This window comes from Peromyscus maniculatus, chromosome 6 (genome assembly GCF_049852395.1).
Source record: "Peromyscus maniculatus bairdii isolate BWxNUB_F1_BW_parent chromosome 6, HU_Pman_BW_mat_3.1, whole genome shotgun sequence".
NCBI lineage: Eukaryota > Metazoa > Chordata > Mammalia > Rodentia > Cricetidae > Peromyscus > Peromyscus maniculatus.
The window spans coordinates 126,590,350-126,612,712 of record NC_134857.1 but is presented as its reverse complement, the minus strand read 5'-3'; the positions used below and the strand labels follow the sequence as shown (position 1 = coordinate 126,612,712).

The 22,363-nt window shown below is 38.7% G+C and overlaps 1 protein-coding gene across 6 annotated transcripts in view; it reads left to right on the top strand.

Annotated features, from left to right (window-relative positions):
• Prkacb (protein kinase cAMP-activated catalytic subunit beta) overlaps positions 1-22,363 on the top strand; it is a 92,619-nt gene that overhangs the window by 33,174 nt on the left and 37,082 nt on the right. Inside the window, exon 1 of one of the 6 annotated variants that reach the window (XM_016003281.3) lies at positions 13,290-13,402. The exons of 4 other annotated variants lie outside the window; for them this stretch is intronic. In XM_016003281.3, coding sequence (XP_015858767.1) covers positions 13,393-13,402 — 10 coding nt within the window. In that variant the 5' untranslated portion in view covers positions 13,290-13,392. Of the gene's footprint in view, positions 1-13,289; positions 13,403-13,568; positions 13,993-22,363 lie in introns of those variants that run through there. One more of the 6 variants, XM_016003282.3, reaches the window with a different exon arrangement.

Here is a 22,363-nt window from a genome sequence, read left to right as displayed (position 1 = left end):
ATAACTTTATATTTTGAATGGGACAAAAATTTGTTTACAGTTATATTTTATTGGGTTTGTTGCCTGTTTTTTAATGCATATGTGAAAGTTATTTCAATTGTTACAGAAAAACCTTCTAAAATAAAAGTAAATTATTAATCTATGTAAAATTTTACATTTGTTACATGATAGACATTAAAATCTTTCATATTTGCATTTTACATCATGCATAAATATGACTATAGATTAAACAAGTTGTGTATTGTATTACATTTCTTCAGGACCTGTTAAAATGCTCAGAGTTACTTTTTTGCTAAAATGATTTAGCAGCTTTGATGGCATGAAGTTTAAAGGCTGAGTTTCACATATACACAGCCCTGGTACCTCCATTTCCCATGTTAGCTAGGGCCCTTCCCAAGGAAAAGGAAAACCACCCTGTGGTTAAGGACAGAGGCAGTTGCCCTTGGCATTACAGCCTTTTCTGGTGTCATCAAATAGAACTAGAATTTGCCTCTTTGTATTCTTGGATTCCAAAGCAGTTAAGGAAGAAAACTCATTTTTTAAATAAAAATATACATGTAGATGGCTGTAGAGAAGCTTAGGCTATGTTTTACTGCATCAGCATTGTTTTGTTTTGTTTTTTAACTCCTTGAAAGCTACTCTAGGGAGAAAATGAAAAAGCATGTTTTTGTACAAAGCTACCTTCATTCAACATATTCTCATTCTCTCTCTCTCTCCCCCTCCCCGCCCCGTGTGTGTGTGTGTGTGTGTGTGTGTGTTTGTGTGTGTCTATGTCTGTCTATCTGTCTGCCTCTGTGTGTGTGTTTTCACACAAGATGTGTGTGTGTGTGTGTGTGTGTGTGTTTTCACACAAGATCTCCTGCCTTAACTTCCTGAATGCTATGATTATAAACCTGTACCATCATGCCCAACTTCTAAAAGATCTCACTACTTTGAATTAATCTTCACTACATAGAAAGTTAGCAGGTGAAGAGTCTCCTATGTGTCTAAGTTCATGAACTGCTAAGAACTGGAATAACAGCACAGGATTACAACCTTCTTTGTGACAAAATCTTGATGGCCCTGCTGCCTGCTCTGTAAATTACAGTCTTCTAAACCCTTTTGGAGATAATTTTTGTTCTTTAAAGGTATTTTTAATTTCAAACAAGGAACAGGGGCAGAGTTGATTTTCTGCTTTTGGAACAAATACAATGGGATTTAAGCATTGGAAGTTATGTTTGAACTGAAGGGCTGTAAATGTACAAGACCTGTATACTTTCTGTAACGTTTTTAAATGCAACAATAGAATACAGTATTGTGATATGATTTCTTGTAGAAAAAAAAAGACTCAAAATGCTGGGTTTTTTTTTTCTCTATTAAGAAGAAAAAACAAAGAAGGTGGTAAGATCATGGCATACAAATGCAATTATGACCAAACGTTGTAGCTCTGAATAATGAGCTTGGGTAAGAAATGGTTAAGAAGCAACTGAAGTTCAGTACATGTTCCTCCACCCTCTTCTCCTTTTCATATCCTCAAAATATTCTAATAGTCCCCGTGATTTTATGTGTAAGAAGGAACACAGTAAGCATGCACTCTTGTCTGTCAATGTAGATGAGAAAATGCAGAGACTAGAAACTGCAGTCCTGTCATTTCTGTACTCTGCATTTATTTATTTTGTGTGATGAACACATTTTTTTATTCATTTGTGTGTGTGCTAACAAAGAGCTTTAAAAAAACTTGTTTAGGGGTGTGGGTGGAAACGTGAACGTGCAGAAGTCGGGGGACAGCTTGGAGGAGTTGGTTCTTTCCTTCCGTCACGTGGGTCTTGAGATTCAGCTCAGGTCAGCAGGTTCAGGGACAAATACCTTGTTCCCCCTTGAGCCATCTCACCCGGCAAAGGAGGAGCTTTGGACAAGAAAGAGTGTTCAGGCAAAAAGGACTGTTGGCAGCTACTTCTATGGAGTTCACTTGAGGGCCTAGTTTGAGCAGAAAAGGGAAAACCTGGGTCTCCTGATACACCAGAGAGCCTTACCCCATTGTGCTATAGTAAGAAACAACCAAGTGTGGAAATCACACTTTAAGAATTAGGTTCATGGAAAAAAATAGCCAAATGAATGGAAACACATGAACTATGAACCAAAGGCTCAGGGGCCCCCAGCTGGATCAGGCCCTCTGAATAGGTGAGACAGTTGATTGGCTTGATCAGTTTGGGAGGCAACTAGGCAGTGGGACCAAGTCCTGTGCTCATTGCATGAGTTGGCTGTTTGAAACCTGGAGCTTATGCAGGGACACTTGGCTCAGGCTGGGAGGAAGGGACTGGACCTGCCTGGACTGAGTCTACCAGGTTGATTACAGTCCTCGGGGGAGGATTTGCCCTGGAAGAGGTGGGAATGGGGGGTAGGCTGGGTGTAAGGGGAGGGGGTGGGAGGGGGGAGAATAGGGGAACCCGTGGCTGATATGTAGAACTGAATGGTATTGTAAAATTAAAAAAAAAAATCCAATCCAAAAAAAAAAAAAAAATTAGGTTCGTGAACTATTGGGTCAAGATTGAAGGTTAATTTAGGCAAATATGGTTTTGGTTTTTGAAACAGGTTTTTTGTTTGTTTATTGGTTGTTGGTTTTTTTGGGTTTGTTTTGTTTTGTTTGTTTTGTTTTAATGTGGCGGCTCAGGTTGGCTTATAGGACTCACTATGTAGCCTAGGCTGGCCTCAAATGTGCTGAGATCCTGCTTCAACCTGAGGATAATAGTCATGTCCCTTTCATTAGATGGCAGATATAAAATGTGATAAACTTCAATCAGAGTTTCTCTCTTCTCCAGGAATATAATCTGTGGAAGTAAATAGAGAACATAGGCTACAGAGTCATTTCTACAAGTTTCAGTTTTAACTACCAAATTAACATTAATTCCTGATTAGTAACTTAAAATATAGAATAGCTATTTCCATGCACACTTAAGTACATCAAGTTCAAAGTAACAATGCAGAGGAATTCTTCTTTCTGTCCTGACTCAGAATAAATGGGGTTATTGACATTCATTGACTTATCTTCCTAAAAAATTTACTGTATTTCCTTTTAAATCATTTTTATTATAATTGCAGTTACATAAAATTGAAAGTAAGTGAAGGTTTGCATGTTGTGAGCATTGATTTTCACACTTAGCAATGTCTAAGCTGCAGCCTTTTTAAAGAGCAAATGTGTTGATACCATCCAGCTTATTACCTGTCCTTCCTTCCCAAGAAATGCTTGTCAATTTCTATGATGTCTACAAGTTCATTTTAATAAGTGTATATTTAAATACTGTAGTGAATAAGTAAATGATTTAGGATATGAATTTCCTCAAAACTAGATAGCTGGAGTGACTGTAATAGACTAATATATCACTTTTACTTTTTTTTTTTTTTTCTGTAACAGGGTTTCTCTGTGTAGCCCTAACTGTCCTGGATTTCACTCTGTAGACCAGGCTGGCCTCGAACTCACAGAGATCTGCCTAGCTCTGCCTACCGAGTGCTGGGATTAAAGGCATGTGCCACCACCACCAGGCTCCTTCTGAAGTTCTTTAAACTCAATATGTTAGTTCTTTGAATTTGTATAATTGTAACTTCTAAATTGCTTTTTTATCTCTTTTTCATTCAGCAACTATTTTATGAGCTGACTGATTATAATCAATTTCTACTCATATGAAAAATCTTTTTGAATATTTATTTTATCATTGTTTATAAGCTATGATTATAGGGGTCATAGATACTGCTCCGGGTTAAGAGCACTTGCTGTCCTTGCAGAACCTTCAGTTCCCAGCAGCCGCGTGAAAGCTCACAACTGCCTGTAATTCCAGTTCCAGGAGAGCCAAAGACCTCTTCTGGCCTCCTTAGGCACTAGGTACACATGTGGTGCTCATACATATATGCAGGAAAGCATTCATACACATAATATAAAAATAAATCATTTTTAAAACTATGAATATAAAGATTTTAGGGAAAATTAGATGATTTTTATCCTCAGAAACAACAGTAAGAATAGCAGCCAGAAACAATGTAATATTTAAGGCACACAAATATGCAGAATGTTGGTCTGTAATAAAAGGAAGCCAATACAGAGTCTCTATTTCTCACTCCCGCCCCATGTCTGTGTATGTGATGCTGAGCATATAACTCAGGGAAATGAGCATGGTGGGTAGGCAAGTGATATTTCCAGCCCATTTACATCATTTTTTTAAATGGAAAATCAGAATATAGTGACACCTTAAGATAATAGCCAGAAGAATTTGAAACATGCAATTCAAAAGTTAATTTGCTTATTCTTCTAAAAGGAAGGGCATATAGCTAGCATAGTTTTCTGTTTTCTGTTTGTAACATCATTACAATGGTGAGTAATGGCCAGATAGTGGATTTATATTCATTCTTTCTCCCTCTCCCTCTCCCTCTCCCTCTCCCTCTCCCTCTCCCTCTCCCTCCCTCCCTCACCCCCTCCTTCCCTCACCCCTTCCCCCACAAAACTAGGTTTCTCTGGGTAGCCCTGGCTGTCATGAAACTAGCTTTGTAGACCAGACTGGCCTGGAACTCACAGAGATCCTCCTGCCTCTGCCTCCTGTGTGCTGGGATTAAAGACATGCCCCACCACTGTCCAGCTGTGAATCTCCTTAACAGTATTTGTTCACGATACTCTGATGAGAATTTCCTTTTAGATTTCTTCCAGTGGTGAGATTTGTTCATGTTAATGTTTCTTTCAGATAACAGCTCGTAACAAGACTTCCAGGGCACCATGTTCCTCCATCTTTCATTCTTACTAGCATTCACGATTCCTTTCTTCATATTCTCTTCATCATCCTCTCTCACTTTTAGTAAGACTTGGAGTTTTAGGAGTTGGAGTTGTGTTATGTTTGATTTTTAACTCCCTGGAGGCATAAAGAATGTGGGTTTATTCTGACATTGCTACCCTGTTCTCAATAAATGCTTTATTTGTTATCTTAACATTTTATAGTCTTTAGACTTGTGCTAATGGATTCTTTCTTTGTTCTATTATGATTTTTGCACTGTCTTTGAAAGGTTTATGGTTATTCACTAAAAATATGAAAATACTCACCTGACCCTAGCAAATACTGTATTTCAGAGCCCAGGCACTTTCTGTTGTTACCTGTGTGTTTATATTATGATTTGTAATAAGAGTTCAAGTAATCAACAATTTCATTTTCATCACATCTCTTTGTGTCTAATCTCCCGCTCTTCCCTCAAACTCATAAATACTCAGCTACTTCCTCTTTCTGTTAATTTCTTTTCCTAGATGTTTTTATCACTGGACTTATATAGCATTTAGCATACTGCTTCTGATGCCTTTCATTTATGTGCAGAATGTATCAATAGTTGCTTCCTGTTTGTTGTAGAATCTACTGTGTTGTGTGACTAGAACACATTTGCTTTATCTGTTCTGTTCTGTGATTGACTAACCCAAGCGTTGTTTCTTGATTTTTGGCTATTTGGATAATATCATAAACATTTTTTAAAAAGTTTGTGCAGATAATTCTTTTTGTTTTTATTTTGGAGTAGATATATAGGAGTAGACTAGGTATAAAATAATTGTGTCATGCATTTTTATGTTTTTAAGAAATAGCCAGCATCCTTTCCCAAAGTAGCTATGCTATTTATTACTTCACTTGTAGTATAAGAAGAGTCCAGTTTCTTCATATGTTCATCACGACTTGGTATGGCCAGTCTCTTGGAGGTTTGAACTGGTATTTCACAGGGTGGTTTGAACTGGTATTTCACAGGGTGATTTCAGTTTCTGTATGCATAATAACTAGTGGTATTGGTTTATTTTTATAGTCTGAGAAGCCATTTATGTATCCGGTTTGGATACCTGTATATTTAAATATATTTTTCACTTTCAAAATTAAATTGCCTTTTCTTATAAGTCTTAAGAATCCATTATATATTCTGAATCCAGATTCTTTTGAAGACTTGTAATTTGCAAATATTTGCTCTCAGCTTCTGACATGTCTCGTCCTTTCTTAAAATGATGTCATTGAGGAGGGCAAGTTTGTCCCTTTAATGAAGCCAGTTTTATCTATTCCTTTCCTTTGTGTATTGTACCTTTTGTGCCAGGCCTTATGAAGTCTTTGTCTTATCAAAAGTTATTCATATTTTTAATCTGTACTTTCTCCTACAAATCTGTCTTCAGTTTTATATTTGATGTGAAGTATTGATTGTGTGTGTGTCTGGTTTTTATTACTTCATTTGTTACAAAAACTTTATTTACTCCATTGAACTATTTCAATTCCTTTGTCAAAACTCATTGACTCTCAAAGTACAAGTTCCTTAGCTTGTGAATCCTTAGCTCTGGGCCAGTGAACTATGTATGTTTGTTTTTATGCTAGCCACATTGATTTGCTCACTATGAGTTTAAAGTAAGTTTTGAAATTAAGTAGTATAATTCCTCTAATTTTGTTATTTTACTAAAATTATTTTAGCTATTCAAGGGCTTTGTCTTCCCATATAAATTTCTGGATTAGCTTGTCAGTTTCTAAAGAAAAGCCTGCTCAAGTTTCTGTAGATACTGTGTGGAATCTACAGGTTAAATTGTGGAAAATTGTCGTCATAACAGTAACATGCCTCTCCATCTCTTTAAATGGTCTTTATCTTCTGTGGTCCGCACGTCTCTGTGAGTTCATATCTAAGCACTTTAGTTCTACTAATGCTATTGTGAATGAGAAATTATTAATTTCAATTTTGGATTCTTTCCTGTTCTTTAAGTTATTTTTATAGTTTCCGTTTAAAATTCTCTTTGGGTCATGTTGTCTTCACATAAAGCTTCTTACATATGTGAATGTCTTTTCCTTCATTAGTATTTTCCTTCAATTTTGTGGCTAGCCATAGTCTATGCAGACGAGTGCTTTGTGCCCAGTCTTACAGGGAAAGACTCCATCTCTCCCTGACAGGTGTGATAGGAACCATTACATTCTTCTCTCCACCATCAGTCTGAGAAAGTCCCTTCTAGTCTTGCTTGTTGAGAGGATTTTATGAGTGCTGGAGTTTATGGAATGCTGCTGCTGCACATGCTCGTGGTCATGTGGTCCTTTGTTCTATTAATGTATTTTAGTAATTGATTTTCAGTGTGGAACTACCTTGCTTCCTGAGATGAGCGTACATGGTCATGGAGTATAATTCCTTCAACAGACTTGCAGGCCTGTGGGTAGAGATCTTTGTGTCAGTGGAGTATGCTGATCTGTAGTTATGCTTAGGTCTTTGCCCAGCTTTGCTTTCAGCTCTCATAACATGAGTCACAAGTGCTCTTTGCTCTGAATTCTGTATATTCTGAATACTCTGTGCTTGTTAAAATTGGTATTATATTTGATAACTTCATGGTATTCATTCTTGAACCCATTTGAATTTCAGCTTTAAGTTATGGGAGAAAAACTTAACTATTTCAATACTTTTATGTGTCTATTCGTGATTTCTACTTCTTTCTGGGTTAGTTTTTGATAATTTGTAACTTTTAAATAATTTATCCATTCATTCAACTTAGTTCTGGTAATACATACTTTTTACTAATTTATCTAAGTCATCTTATATGCTTGGCACGTATCTTAGTTATGGTTTCTGTTGCTGTGAAGAGACACCATAACCATGGCAACTCTTATAAAGAAGACATTTAATTTCAGAGGTTGAGGCCATTATCATCATGGTGGAACATGGTGGCATACAGGCAAACATGGTCCTGGAGAAGCTGAGAGTTTTGCATTATCAATATGTGGGTGACAGGAAGTAGTCTGAGACACTGGGCATGACTTGAGGGTATGTGAGACCTCAGAGTGACATACTTCCTCCAACAAGGCCATACCTACTCTAAAAAAGCCACACCTCCTAATAGTGCCACTCCCTTTGGGGGCCCTTTTCTTTTAAACCACCAGAGAATGAAATTGCAATAATGTTTTCTTATATTCTTGTTTCTCTAGGCTTTGTGATGATATTGGTTTTTTATTCTTTAATTCAATAATTAATATTTATGTCATATTTAAATGTTACTCAGTCTAGCATTACTGTAGTTCCATATTGTTGGTGAGACTTGCATTTTTAATCCCTTTTGTATTTTCAATTTTATTAATCATTTCTTCCATTTTTGTTAGTTTCCCACTTAAAAAGCAACAAAATGGAAGAAATTACCACTTTGGGACCTGTTAGTCAACCCATGATCTTATATTATCACAGTTGGTTCACAGCTGGTAACAGAGTTCTCTGAGGTTGTGGGACCTCTTAAACATAGGAAGCATGTGGCCAGCATGGGTCCCCAGGAGCATCTCAGAAATGGTTGTAGGTTGTTTCCTTGCTGTGCAGAACGTTTACTCATTTCCCTTGGGAGTTCTTGGTGATTTGAGGATTTCCAAAACTTTTCTGTTGTTGATTCTTTAATTATGCTCTTAAAAATTATTGACTGTATGCATTTATGGTATGCGCGTGCGTGCGTGCGTGTATGGTATGTGCATACTATTGCACAGATATGGAAGTCAGAGAACCAACCAGTTACAGGGAGTTGGTTTTCTCTGTCCACCTTGTGGAGCTTGGGGATAGAACTCAGGTCACCAGACTTGGTACCAGGTGCCTCACCCACTCAGCTATCATGTGAGCCCTTAATTATACTTGGTAAGAGAATATATTTTAAAAAATTGACTAAGCCTTTTGAATTAACTCACTTACTGTATTGTCTTACATATGAATACAGAGCATTTCCATCTACATGGTAAAAGAATCACATTCTGCTGACTTTGGATGCTGACTTTTATGGATTGTGCAAATTTGGTTTGTCCTTCTTCACTTTCTCTAGGTTTTCTATGATTTATTAAGAAGAGAGTTTTGAAATCACCAACTCTAGTCATGCTTTGCATTGCTGAGTTTCAGTGACTAGTGACCTACCTCTGTGGTACTATCTCCATTAGATCATAATGGAACTGAAACATTCATATTGCTTAGTGATGCTATAGCTGTCCTAATTCCATAGTCCACTGCATTCATTGTTCCTGTGTTTGTAGAAATGCTACCATCAACAAATCTCCTGCTCCGACAGTTGTATAAAGGGGCAACACATATAATTGTAGACCTACACAATGCTTGGTCATGAGAGTAAACTGACTTGTTGCTGGCTTATGTGATTTTGGTGCTATGCGGTTTATCATTATTTTAGAACATACCCTCTGTTTATGTATTAAAAGAGTCTATTCTGAAGCAGTAAACCAGGTTATATGAAAAGCAACCTCATATGGCTCACACTGCATTTCTGCAGCTTTTTTCTCTCATGTTTGATTCAATCTCGTATCACTGTGCTCATCAAGTGCCTTAAACATATGGAATATGGAATACCTTGCCACTGTTGCCAGTAAGAGACCACATCAACTGACCTGGGAGTGAACGAAGCAACTCAGGACTACATTTGTGGAAAATCAGTGAGAGTCATTGATTGTTTGTTGGGCGTGTTCCATTCTGTTAAGACTCTGCTCTTGAAGAACAAGAGCAGAGACAAAAACTATGGAAGGATGTGCTTCGTTGAAAGAGATTCCAGGAAGAACTATCTCACTAATATTTATTTCCCTCTCAGCACCATAAGGTTCATAACAATATTTTTGCGATGTAGAAAGGAAAGCCTGGATTTTACAATGATGTTAGATTGTCTAGTAGTTCTGGGTGTTTACATGATTAAGAATCATTATTCACCAAAAAAAAAAAAAAAAAAAAAAAAAAAATTAAGCCGGGCGGTGGTGGCGCACGCCTTTAATCCCAGCACTCGGGAGGCAGAGCCAGGCGGATCTCTGTGAGTTCGAGGCCAGCCTGGGCTACCAAGTGAGTTCTAGGAAAGGCGCAAAGCTACACAGAGAAACCCTGTCTCAAAAAACCAAAAAAAAAAAAAAAAAGAATCATTATTCATTAGAAAATTAAAAGTGAGTGGTGTGTGGGTATAGACATGAAGACAACTGAAGCACTGGGGAACCCTACAATGAGCTAATTGGAGAGGGAAACTGCTTGCCAGATGTCTGGGAGAGCAAATCTGGCAGAGCAATAGGCTGCCCCAGTGGCTTAGGTGTGTCAGCGGCGGCGGAGGAGGGGCATCTGCTGTCTAGGTGTATGAGCACACTCTGATGTTTGCACAGCACAATTGCCTCCAGACACATTCTGTGTACTATATCCCTGCTATGAACAGCACACGGTTGTACAGTTATTAAATGACCTAATTCTCCTTTCAGTTCTGCCAGTGTCTGTTTTCATATTGTAGGGGCTCATCTGTTCCATCCGATGTGTGCTCAGTGGTTACTTCCCTAGTTGTGTTGGATTTATAGTGAACGGCCTTTTGTTTCTTTAATAGTTGTCAGTGAAGTGTTTTGCCCAATATCAGTGTAGGCACTCCAGTGTCTTCTGGCTGTTGGGGTGAGGGGCCTTTCCCCCTTTTCCTTTTTTCCTGTTTGTGTTTACAGATTCAGAGTGTCTCTTACAGATGCCATTTATTTGGACCTTGCTTTTTAATCTGGTTGATAATTACTGCTTTTCATTTGTGTTTCTTTCATTACATTTGATGTAATTGTTGACATGGTGGGTTTATATTTTGTTTTATTGGTTTCTGTTTCATAGATTTTGTTCTTTGTTGATCCTGTTTCCCCTTTATAATGCCTTCATATTTATTGAGCAAACACAACTTACACCATTTGAAAGCCTCTGTTTTTTTTAACATAAATATTTTTTTCTTAATAGACTCTTTTTGTTTTTAATGTTTATCTGATAACAATCTACTTTAGGATATAATTGACATAATTTCTAGTAAATTAGAACTTCTTTGCACTAATATAATAAATTTATTGTCTAAATATGATGTTTTCATACATATTGCATTTGTACATTTTGTAAACTCATACCTAGCGGGTTTAAAATTGCATACTCAGCACCACACACACTCACATATGTAAGACTGTGTATAACCATGATGTATATCTATGCACATATGTGTGTGTGTGTATATATATATATATTTCCTTACTAGTTTGTCATTTCCTGTCCTTAGTTTCTTCCTGTCAGCTTACCCTGTAGTGGCATTTCACTGTCATCTGAAGACTCCATGTGCATTTGCACTACGGCTCATGTCCTCTGCTGTAGTTTTCACTGTCATCTGAAGACTCCATGTGCATTTGCACTACGGCTCATGTCCTCTGCTGTAGTTTTCACTGCCATCTGAAGACTCCGTGTGCATTTGCACTACGGCTCATGTCCTCTGCTGTAGTTTTCACTGTCATCTGAAGACTCCATGTGCATTTGCACTACGGCTCATGTCCTCTGCTGTAGTTTTCCTCTGGGAATGTTCTGGTTTACTTTGTGAAAAGTAGTTTTCCTTGATATACAGTTCTTAGCTGACAGTTCTGTTTCTTATTTCTTCTAGCATTTTCTATGTATCACTTCACTGTTTCCTGGTCAATCTTACTTCTAAAGAGAAGTTAACACTCATTGTATTGCTTTCCCCTTGTACGTGAGCACTGATTTTTCTCTTCCTGTTTTTAAAATTGTTTACTTTATCTTTATTTTTCACTTGAATATGAAGTGTCTAGATGTGGGTCTTTCTGCTTGTCCTAGTTAGCATTAGCCTAACTCTTTGCTTCTCTTGGGTCATGGACTGTAAGTTATTCTTTTTTCAAATTAGGGCATTTTTAGTCATTATTCCTTTAAACATTTTTCCATTCTTTCCTCCTGGCTCCTGTTAAATGTGTGTTGGGCCTTCAGTATTAAGTACATTTCTAAGACTGTTCACTTTTCTTGGTATTGTTCATATTTACAGTCTGTCTTCAACTCAAATTTACAGGTTAGATCTTTTTCTTTCTGAAATGTGATGTTAGCATTATAGTGAGTTTAATTTTTTTGTATTGACTTGTCAGATCTCTACTTTCTATTTTTCATATTTCTCTTTCTGTATTGAAATTTCCATCTGTTGTATCGTTCTCATCAAGTCTTTAAACAGTTCCCCTTCATTTCATACAACATTTTACTAAATGTTTGCAAATATTTTCTAAATTGTACATAAATCCCATTTCTGGGACACTTTCTGTTGACTGCTTATTCCTCTCATTATGAAGCATATGGGTTTGGGCAAAAATCAAGTCCTTAAAATGAGATATTTGAAGTAGCTTGTATTTGGCTGAATTTTTTTTTTCTCCAAGAATTGGTTTTTCGTGTTTTTTTTTTTCTACATCTTTAGCCCAGTTTGTGGATTTAATGTCCTTCATAGTTTGTGTCCTGAGTCCCAGAACTCAGTTGATTTATACTATCAGAGGTCATACTGGTGGGACAGTGTATAGATGAGGAAGTATACGTTTGACCCACAGAAGCTTCAAGTTTTGGATCTCAAATGGGGTTATGATGTCCTGTGCATCCGGGGACTTTGAGAACATTTAGCTCCTTTCTGTCTTGTTGCCATTTCCTTCCTAAACCTCTTGCTGGACCCTCAGTCTGCTGTCCATCCTGCAGCGCATCAAGCTAAGGGAGCTGGCAGTTTCCCCCACCAGTTCCTCACAGTTTGCTTTTTTACTGATAGTATGACATTGTGGAGCTTTGGCTTCCTCTGACAGTGCAGCCCCTAAGCCTTCCAGACCTAACTGGAGGGATCTGAGTGGACAAAGAGAGCACAGATTTCAGTGTTCTCACCCAGAGCCTTGTGGAGTCTCCAGATGCCTCTCAACGTGTCTGTGCTTGATCTGTACCAGAGCAGTGAACCTCCTTCCAACAGTTCTGTCCAGCTTGCTAGTTGTGTCTTGGGGAAAGTCCCTAACTAGATGTCCATCACCACAAGTCCTGCCTCTCCTGGCAACTTGAAAGGAGCAGATTCGTCTGCTCAAGTTCTGCCACACAGACATGGTTCTCTAGGCCCTTTGTGTCATTAGTGGTACAAATCTTAGGTCTGTTGAGAATAGAACCCACTCATCATGCTATCCAGCCTACCCACTTTACCGTACAATCTATCCTCAGAGTCCTGTTTAATAGGAGGAATGTCACAAGTTGGCAGTAAATGTTACAATGGTTGCCAGCAAATTTGTTGTGTTGTCTTTAAAAAAAAAAATACCTGGTTAATATCAGATACTTAATGCTGAATTTAATGGAAATTTGCAAGTGTTATTCCCTGATTTTCCTTTATAAAAGCAGGTTATGTATAGCATTATATTATGCCTCTCCCAGATACATAATGTTGAAATGGTTAACATTTGTGCTGCAGTATAGCTTTTGGCTCATGAAAAATGAAAGCTGTCAGCGATCTGGGCAATAAGATTCATCGCCAATAGTCACTAGCAACAGCACACAGCACTTGAGTCTCAGTGAGGTCCGCAGCTAGCACTAGGAGCTGCTGTAATGAAAGGCGTGTAGGTGCAATCATTCTGCTGTTTGTTCCTCACCGGATTCAACATGGGATTGTGTGAGTATTTAAAGAAAAAAGCATTTTAAAAATATCTTTAAGAGGTGTATAAAAGGGCTAGTTCAGTGCTTAAGTGTATAGAATGTCGTCATTTGGAGATCATGTTGCCCTAGAAGAAAAAGGCATTTTGTTTTGGTTCATTAAAGCTTTGGGAAAGCTACCTCTTGGTTAGAAGGAAACTGATAATGCTGGTCTAATGTTGCCGTGGTAACAACTTGTGCTGTTACAGTTGAGAATATCGTATACATCCTGGTTCACATTTTCTCCCTGCCATTTTGAGTTATTCTGGAGGTATAGGAAGGAAGCTAGGATAGCTAGCTTAGAGGGAAAAAAAAAAAAAACCTAAACCTGGTTACATAAACATCTTTGGCATTACTCTGTTGTCTAGGGGTACCGCCTACTGGGCATTAGGCTTTGCTTCTGGGGGCTTTTCTTTTTAAAACAAAAGAGAGCTCTTGATTGTCTGCTCCTGCTCCAGCATATGTGTTTACACCATCGGCTCTGCCTCCAGAGATTAGCATAACTCCCTTTGCTGCTGGGCTGTTGTTCTGAGCAATATGCTCTGGAGAGGTTGGCTGTCATCATGAATGGTGAGTATGGTCTCGGAGACTCTTCAGCTATATATGTATATATTTTTTAAATATTTAACTCGAAAGGAAAAGGTATTTGTGTAGAGGTGGTTATAAAAGTCAAAGCTGTGGTAAATGGCATTTGTGTTGATGCTTTTAAAGCAGGCATTATTGTAAAATGCCTTTAAAAGCCATTAAGACTATAAACAATAACAGTGTTGATAGCACCAGCATTCCATTTCTGATTTTCTTTATGGTTTGATTTCTTGTATTCACTACCAATGTTGTTGTTGACTGTGTTGTAAATTAATAAGTAGAAGACCCATACACTACAAAGAGGTTTTTATTTTAGTATATGATGCTCGAGATAATTATATTTAACTTGACTTTAATTAGTTTTGTCATCTAAATACTATTTTTTGTTGGCTTCTTTTGGGATCTATTTTTAAAATACTTATTCTGAAAATAAGATGCTGCCAAAATTTTATTGATTTTTTTTGGGGGGTGTTGCTTTTAATTATAATTGGTTTAGAATAGTGAATTAAGGATGAAATAAATATATATATTTTGGCTTTGGGGGCTTTGTTAATATTATTTTGGGAAAATGATTTATGAGACTAAATACATTTGTGAAAATTAATCTTTTGCTATGATTATTCATTTTTTCAAGCATGTCCAAAAGTGCTTTTATTTATTTTTTCGTGAAAATCTGCTGTAGTATGTACTGCAGCTTATCACAGAACAGGAGCTGTTCACTTCAAGCAAACCTACAGCTAAAAATAGACATGCTGCTGTCAGAGTGAGTGTTTGCTCAGAGCATCACTCATTAGCATCTCTGCTGAGGCAGAAAGGGCTGATCCAGGTGTCACTTATAGGGAGCCTTATGTGCCCTGTGATAATAAGGTTCACACTTAAGACCTTTGGGATTAGACTCTGGGTCAGAAAGATGTGAGATTTTATGGTATAGTGAAGAAATTCAAAGCCAAGGAACCCTTCTTCCATAAGTAGTGATGACTTCATTATAATTAGGAAATGCTCCCTACCCTGTTGCAATAAAGCTGTTCACATTGTAGAGTGGCATTTGATACACAAGGGGCTGTTTTACATGCAAAATGTTAAAAATTGACTGGACAATTATGTTCTTGTTTCCAGAGTAGATATTTATGATCTAGCCCTTAAAATTTGGGCTGATACTGTGAAATCAGTATGTTGACATTTCTTAGGATTTCTACAGATATGAAACTGCATAGACCTGGTTATCTTGCTTTTTATTTAGTTAAATAAAGCTGTTTCCTTGGAAAGCTTGCGTATAACCTTAGAATCTTTAGCAGCCACTGTAGTGTTGTGGGGATCTTAGAGTCTGATGTGTTTAACTGGAGACATTGCTGCTGTTTCTTGCTTGTTTTCTTTTTCTTTCAAGAAAGCTATGGGTTAAAGAGTAGTTCATGGACTTAATCATAGCTGCCTTCCCTTCCAGCCTTTCCTGCCGCACTAAGTGTGGTAAAACAAATAGATGTTGGCTTTTTCAAGAATGTTCAACCTCAAATGATTTCACTCATGCTGTGACTGAATTATCTAGCTATTTCAAAATATGAAAAATTACAAGAGAATGTGGCTTCATTAGTAAGACTAATCAAATGTTGGGCCTTTTTTATCTGAATCTGAAATTACAGTATATTTATGTCTGTTGTACACACACAGCTATGTTTATGGAAATAGCTGTAAAGCTGTCCCTTTCTACTTCCTCATCATTAGATAGCCATCTTCTCTGGAGAGCTGGCTTTGGTCCTCTCAGTGCTGCGTTCTCTGAGTGATCTCATCCATGCCCACGCCTCAGTCACTACCTGAAACGTCCATTTCAAGAGACAGTTTTCTCTTTCTCTCTTAACATCTGTTCGTTCCTTCATCTTGGGTGCGTATTTCTGTTAATGACCCCATGATCCATACGGGAAATAAAAGCCAGAATCTTAGGGTTCTTTTCAACTTGTCACCCCTAGTTGTATATTGAATCATTTAGTTCTATTGATTGTACATCAGTTGTCTCCTCCAGACCCGGTATCACCGGGAACACCTTTGGAGCTAGTCACTCTGTCTTCTCTCCTCAGCACCATTTTCTGACTGGTTAGCTGTTCTCCTCCCAAGCCTCCAGCGTCATGTCTCTTCAGATGACTTTCCACACGGATTCTTAAATTGAAATAAGTACATTTCTTAACCCACTGTGAAACTTGAAATTCTGTAATTGCCACTGAACTAAAGATTGAATTCCTTAGCAGGCCAGGAGAGATCCACAGTCTTCCTTCCTGGCCTGTGAATCGGGGATGAGTAATGATCTTCCATATTTATATTCTTTGTAGAAATCATGATAATCCCCATAGCTTTCAGTAGATCCATTACAAACTCTGAAGGTGCAAATGTGTGATATCTAACAGTATTTTATTAGAAGTGAGTTTCTGATCTCTAGATCTGGAACTCCTAAGTGAAAACCTTCATTTGGCCATATGTATGCTTCTAATAGTTACTCCAGTATCCCAAGTGAAGCAAGGAAGCCAAGTTAGAAGGCTAAGTGAATGACCAAGTAATACTCATTTGTTATGAGTCTGAACACTTTGCTTACATTACCAGTGAAAAATATCAGCTGTATGAGCTGTTTCAGAAAATACATCATCACAGTGTTCACATGTCCCTCTTGAAACATAAAGGCAAAAATGATCAAGAAGCTATAATGAACTCATCTACTCTTTCATCTTTCTAGCATTTAAAAACTGCTTGTAAATGTAAAAAGAGTCTTTACTGCCCCTTCTAAATTTTTTCATTTGGTGAAGATTTTCTCTTACTAAGCAAGTTTTATGAACAAATTCTAAAGGAATTTCCCCAAAATTCTGTTGAGTTCCATAAGGCCCTTTGACCAGAAGACATAGGAGCCTATTCAGACAGGCAGAAACATATAAGACACAGGTGTTGTCAGAATGCTGAGCTGTTGAGTTCCAAGGCAAAGGTGGAACTAAGCTTTGATGAGGCCCAGCATTTGGGCTGGTGAAGGAGCCTGGAATCATAACACCTTTCTTGGTTTTGCTAAGATCACATGACTTTTTCATTTTCTCTGTCTGAAATGCTGTCATCGCAGCATATAGTGTAGGTTTCTGTGCTGTTCGTGCAAGATGGAGCTCATCTGCCACAGCCAGTTACTGCGCACCCTTGGTTCACATACCTGTCAACAGAAGCAGCGTCACACTTTTAGAATCCCATGTGAAGAACGGGGCATGGGGAGCATGCAGAAGTGAGCTAATAGGTGCTTGGTTACAGCTACATAAGGGAAGCAAGAGCTGGTGTTCTCTTCCCAGGAGGGTGGCAAGAGATGATGATTCTGTATTATGTTAGTTCAGTGTGAGAAGATTCCTTATGTTCTCATTGCAAAAAGTAAGCCAATGAGGAGACAGATATGCTCACCCTGACTGGCACATTATACATTGTATCCATAGCAACATCACATGGCACACTGTAAATATGTACAAATTTTATGTGTCAGTTTAGAAAGGTGTTCTAGGTGAGCTTGCTCCTTGGTCCAGCTTAATTGAGGGTGAATCTGAAGAAGAAATCTTGATCTTCTATGGCTCCCAGAAATGCTGCAGACCTGAACAGGAATAAGCAACTGGTTAATTTCCTTTACTTATGTTTGACTGAAAATGTAAGAACAAAATTATGAAAGCAATGTAGCAGCCCTCCAGTTGAGGAAGGGCATTTTCTCAGAATGTACTAGACCAGATGATGACCACGCTCTAAGTCTGTTTTACTCTGGATTACTTGTCTTCAAGAAAGAGAAACAACCATTCACCCTTACCAACTTCCCAGGATGAGGCTTGTGGGAAAGAATACCCTTTGCTTTTGTACTCAAGCAGCTCTGTTGGGACGACCAAGAATTTGTTAGGTCATTGCAAATTGGAAAGATGGCCTTTTGTTTTCCTCATAGGACAGGGCTCTCCCTTGATGTGCCTGGCATCAGTACAGCAGGTACCCTGTAGTTCTGAATACTTACACATTTTTATGTTGTTGTTGTTGTATGAGTGTTTAGCCTTATGCATGTGCGCTATGTGCATACAGCGACCAGAGACCAGAAGGCATTGGATCCCTGGAAGCTGGAGTTTAGATGGTTGTGAGCCTTCATGGGGGTGCTGAGAACTGAACCTGGATCGTCTGCAAGAGCAGCCAGTGCTCTTAACTGCTGAGCCATCTCTCCAGCTCCTACAAATTGCTGAATTATTTGATAATGTTATGTGCATACAGACAAAAATATGAACTTAATTCTAATAGCACCTACAATAGAAGGTGGGAGGTCAAAAGAAAAATCAGCTACCTTATTTTAGATCATGTGTGAAGATTTTAAACGCTTCCTATAGTTTATGGATAAACAAGCAAAACAACAATGTGGAGCCTTTAAAAGGGGGAGTTATATAGTATTAAAGGATAAAGTCACCACCTTCAAGAGAAAAAAATGAACTTATATTTAGAAATATTTGTTTAAAAAATACAGAGATTGTCAGATTGTCTGAACTAATTCTTCAATATTTCAAGTGAATACAAAAAAGGACAGAGGAAATCAAACACCGAAGGACTGGAGAGATGGTTCAGCACTTATGAGCCTTTGCTGCTCAGTCATAAGTACCTGAGTTCAAGTCCCAGCACCCATATCAGGGAGCATATGATTTCACCTGTGACTCCAGCTCCCAAAGCACACTTATGTGTACATGTACTCATACATACACATTTGCGTACACATTCATAAATAAAATGAATCTTTAAAAAAACAGCAGAAGACTAGGATGAAAAGAAGGGGCTGTTGGTGCAGTGGGAAGGGGCTTGGACCTGCCTAGGCTCAGTGTGCTGGGCTCTGCTGACTCCCCATGGGAGACCTCGATTTGGGGGATATGGGGATGCGGGGGGGGGGGGGGGAGGAGGGGGGAATCTGTGGATAGTATGTGGAGTGAGTAGAAAATTTCTTAATAAAGAAAAATGAAAAAAAAGTAAAAGTAAGAGACAGCAGCAGTACCTATTGCTAAAGGTTAAAAAAAAAGAAAAGAAAAGAAAAAAAGAAAAGAAGGGGCTGAAAATCAGGCAAGAATAGAAAATAAGCATAGTGTTGTGATAAGGAAAGATTATAAGAAAATGCACCTGGTGCTTGCAAAGTAACAAACAGGCTGCATTAGATCAGGGGATCCCACAACTGGTCGTGGTCGGAAAATAAATTAACTAGTCTGATAAGCCCTTCCAGGATATGGAGGAAATGAGCAAGATCAAACATTTTTGGTGTACAGGCTGGGAGGGTTGTTCTGTGAGTTAAGAGACCTTGTGTAAGCATGAGGGCCTGATCCAGGACCCACATCAAAGCTCAGCATGGCATCGCGTGCCTGTAACCCCAAAACTGAGAGCAGAGACAGGTGGCCAGCCATTATAGACAAAGCAGCTTCCTTGTGGTTCAGAGAGTGACTCTGTCTCAAAGCAGTAAAGTAAGGCTGACAGCCTCCACATGCACCTGCATTCAAACTCACACACATACGCATTCACCACACACACAGACATCTCTCACAAATAAATAGCAAATACGTGAAATTATGAGATGGGGAGCCAGGTATGGTGGTGCAGTCTGCAACCTAGGCTCAGACTCTACAGCCAGAGACTACCTCAAAATGTGCAGAACAGCAGCTGTGCAGCCAAGTGAGATTGTCTCTAAAGACAAACAAGGAAGCCTATGAAGTGAGTGCTGTGTTACATACGAGTAGGTCGGTCCGTCTACAGATTCACTGAGCAGTGTCCACACAGGACAGTCGTGATGATAGAACAGTTTCTGTTGTTGTTTATCTGTTTTTAATTAATGGAGAAAACAAACTTTTTGTTTTGGTGCCAGGGACCTCCAGCATGCACTACTACCACCATGCTAATAAATCTAGCACGTAAAACTTAAAGAAAAGCCTGAATGTACCAATCAGGAGCAGTCATTGTGCTTTGACAAAATTAACTAAGATACCAGCACCATGTGCTTACTGGTGGCAGTTTTGAATTTTAAGGGAAACAAATCAATCTTCAAATACCTAGGTCTGTACATCTTAAAATCTCCTGTGAAGCTTTTCTGATGAGGAAAAACAAACAAACAAAACAACAACAAAAACTTAGAATTGGATGCCACACAACTTAGAGCTCCTTCTAAGGGAGGAAAAATGAAGATCCAGTACTTTAGAATGCTGAAGACTGTAGCAAGCATCCCTTAAGTCAATTCTAAATTGACAAGAATTAAAAGAAATTCCCAAGGTAGAGGAAAAAAAGGTGGGAAATGGAAACAAGATTTTCATACCTTGTGGTCCAAAGAGCTTTCCTTATTTCATTATTTTTGGGGGGTTTGGGAGGATGAGTGGTGAGGCAGTCTCATTATGTAGGTCTGGCTGTCCTGGAACTGACTGTGTAGACCAGGCTGGCCTCAAACTCACAGAGATCCACTCCTGAGTGCAGGGATTAAAAATGTGCACCACTATGGCCAGCTGGGGACATTCATGTTAAATGTCCTCACAAAAGAGAAGCCAAGTCCTTCCATCTGTGCAGCCTTGGATTGTGCAGTTAGGACCCTGGAAGGGTCTTCCCAGTGTAGTATGAGGTAGGAAACCTGACTCAGCTCACATCTCTCGGCTTGAGTGCCTGGGTCAGGGCTGGGATATGTGTGTGTGTTCATTCATATGGGATGCCTCTTCTGAGAAGTCATCATCAGCCCCTTCCCCTGAAGGAGGCTTCAGGATTTAATGTATGTTAATTTTGTGGTCTAAGGACTGCTAATAAAACACAGAGTGCAGAGCCTCTGCTAGGAAATGTGCTCCTTCACATTTCCTCCAGGTAAAGCAAGAACAAAATGCCCACACTTGTGAGAGTCTGGGCCTTCACAAGAGTATCACATGGTAAAATCTCAGAGGTTAGAGTCATTGTGTGGATCACCATTTACCATTGATGACAAGGAGAAATGAAAACCATATATATATGCCTGGGTCTCAAAATGCATAAAACAAAACTGGCCTATTTGGGAGAAATTATAAAATATAAAATTTATAGATTATATAGAGACTTCTTACCTAGTAAATCACAGAATAAATATAAAGAATGATTATAAAATTGATTCTATACTTAAGCATATTCAACAAATTCCAAAGACATGAGATATATTTATTTATTTACTTACTTACTTGTAGTCTTGGACATAAAGTAATTGAGTTCAGATAATAAAGGCTCATTCATAAACACAAATGTGTTTGCTTATGGATTTACAAATTCTGATAACTCCTGGACCAAGAAGTAACTTAAATAAATAAAATTTAACTATATATTGATATTTATGGAGTGTGGCTGAAGTGGATTTTGAGATACATTTTAAGATAGATTGTGAAGCGTTCAGGAGAAGAGCTACAGAAGCAAGTGAGTCTGTGCGAGTCCAGCACAGGTAACGAGCACAGGAGAAGGAACGGCAGTCATGAGGGAAAGGCAGTAGAGCAGAAATACAGAGAAGAGCCTCATCTTCCGATGGGAAGCAATCTTACTTATTTAATTTACATCCCAACTGAAGTTTCCCCTCCCTCTTCCCCTCCCTTTGTCTCCCCCTTCTTCCCCTCCCACCTCAACCCCCTTCTTCTCTGTTTCTGTTCAGAAAGGGGCAGGCCTCCCGTGGGTATGAACAAAGCATGGCATATCAAGTTATGGTATGACTAAGCTCCTCCCCTTATATTTAAGTTGGGCAAGGCAATCCAGTATGAGGAGTAGATTCCCAAGAGCCAGCCAAAGCATTAAGGACAGCCCCTGCTGATGGAAAGCAGTTTTAAAGAAGAGATTAAAACTATATTCATTTATTTAAGCCGAGATTGTGGATTCTAAGATCACAGTGAGAGTCTTGAATTTTCTGTGTAAACAACTGTACATCCCTATGCATAAGGAGAGTTCTGGCCTTACCCTTCTCCTTGTCTCACTGCTGTAACTAAGAGTGCAATGGTGTAGAGAAGCAGTGGGAGTGGGAGCCTTTCCCCTGTTGTCGCTGAAGAAAGGATGCTCCCAGATCCATTCTCCTTGCTTTCTCTCAAAGACATTGATTGGACAAGTGAACTTCATGCCTTTTATACAAGATCACCTCGGCCTGGAATGTCCTCTCTTCCAACCTCGCCTGTCAGAGTAACTCTGTCCTTGGAGATTGAGCGCAAGATGTCTCCTCCACAGTACTTCACCTCTGTCCAAGAACCTCTGGCAAACTCTAACAGAACTGGATTTTTTTTTTTTCCAAGACAGTTTCTCTGTCTAACAGCCCTGGCTGTCTTGGAACTCGCTCTGTAGACCAGGCTGGCCTCGAACTCACAGAGATCAACCTGCCTCTTCC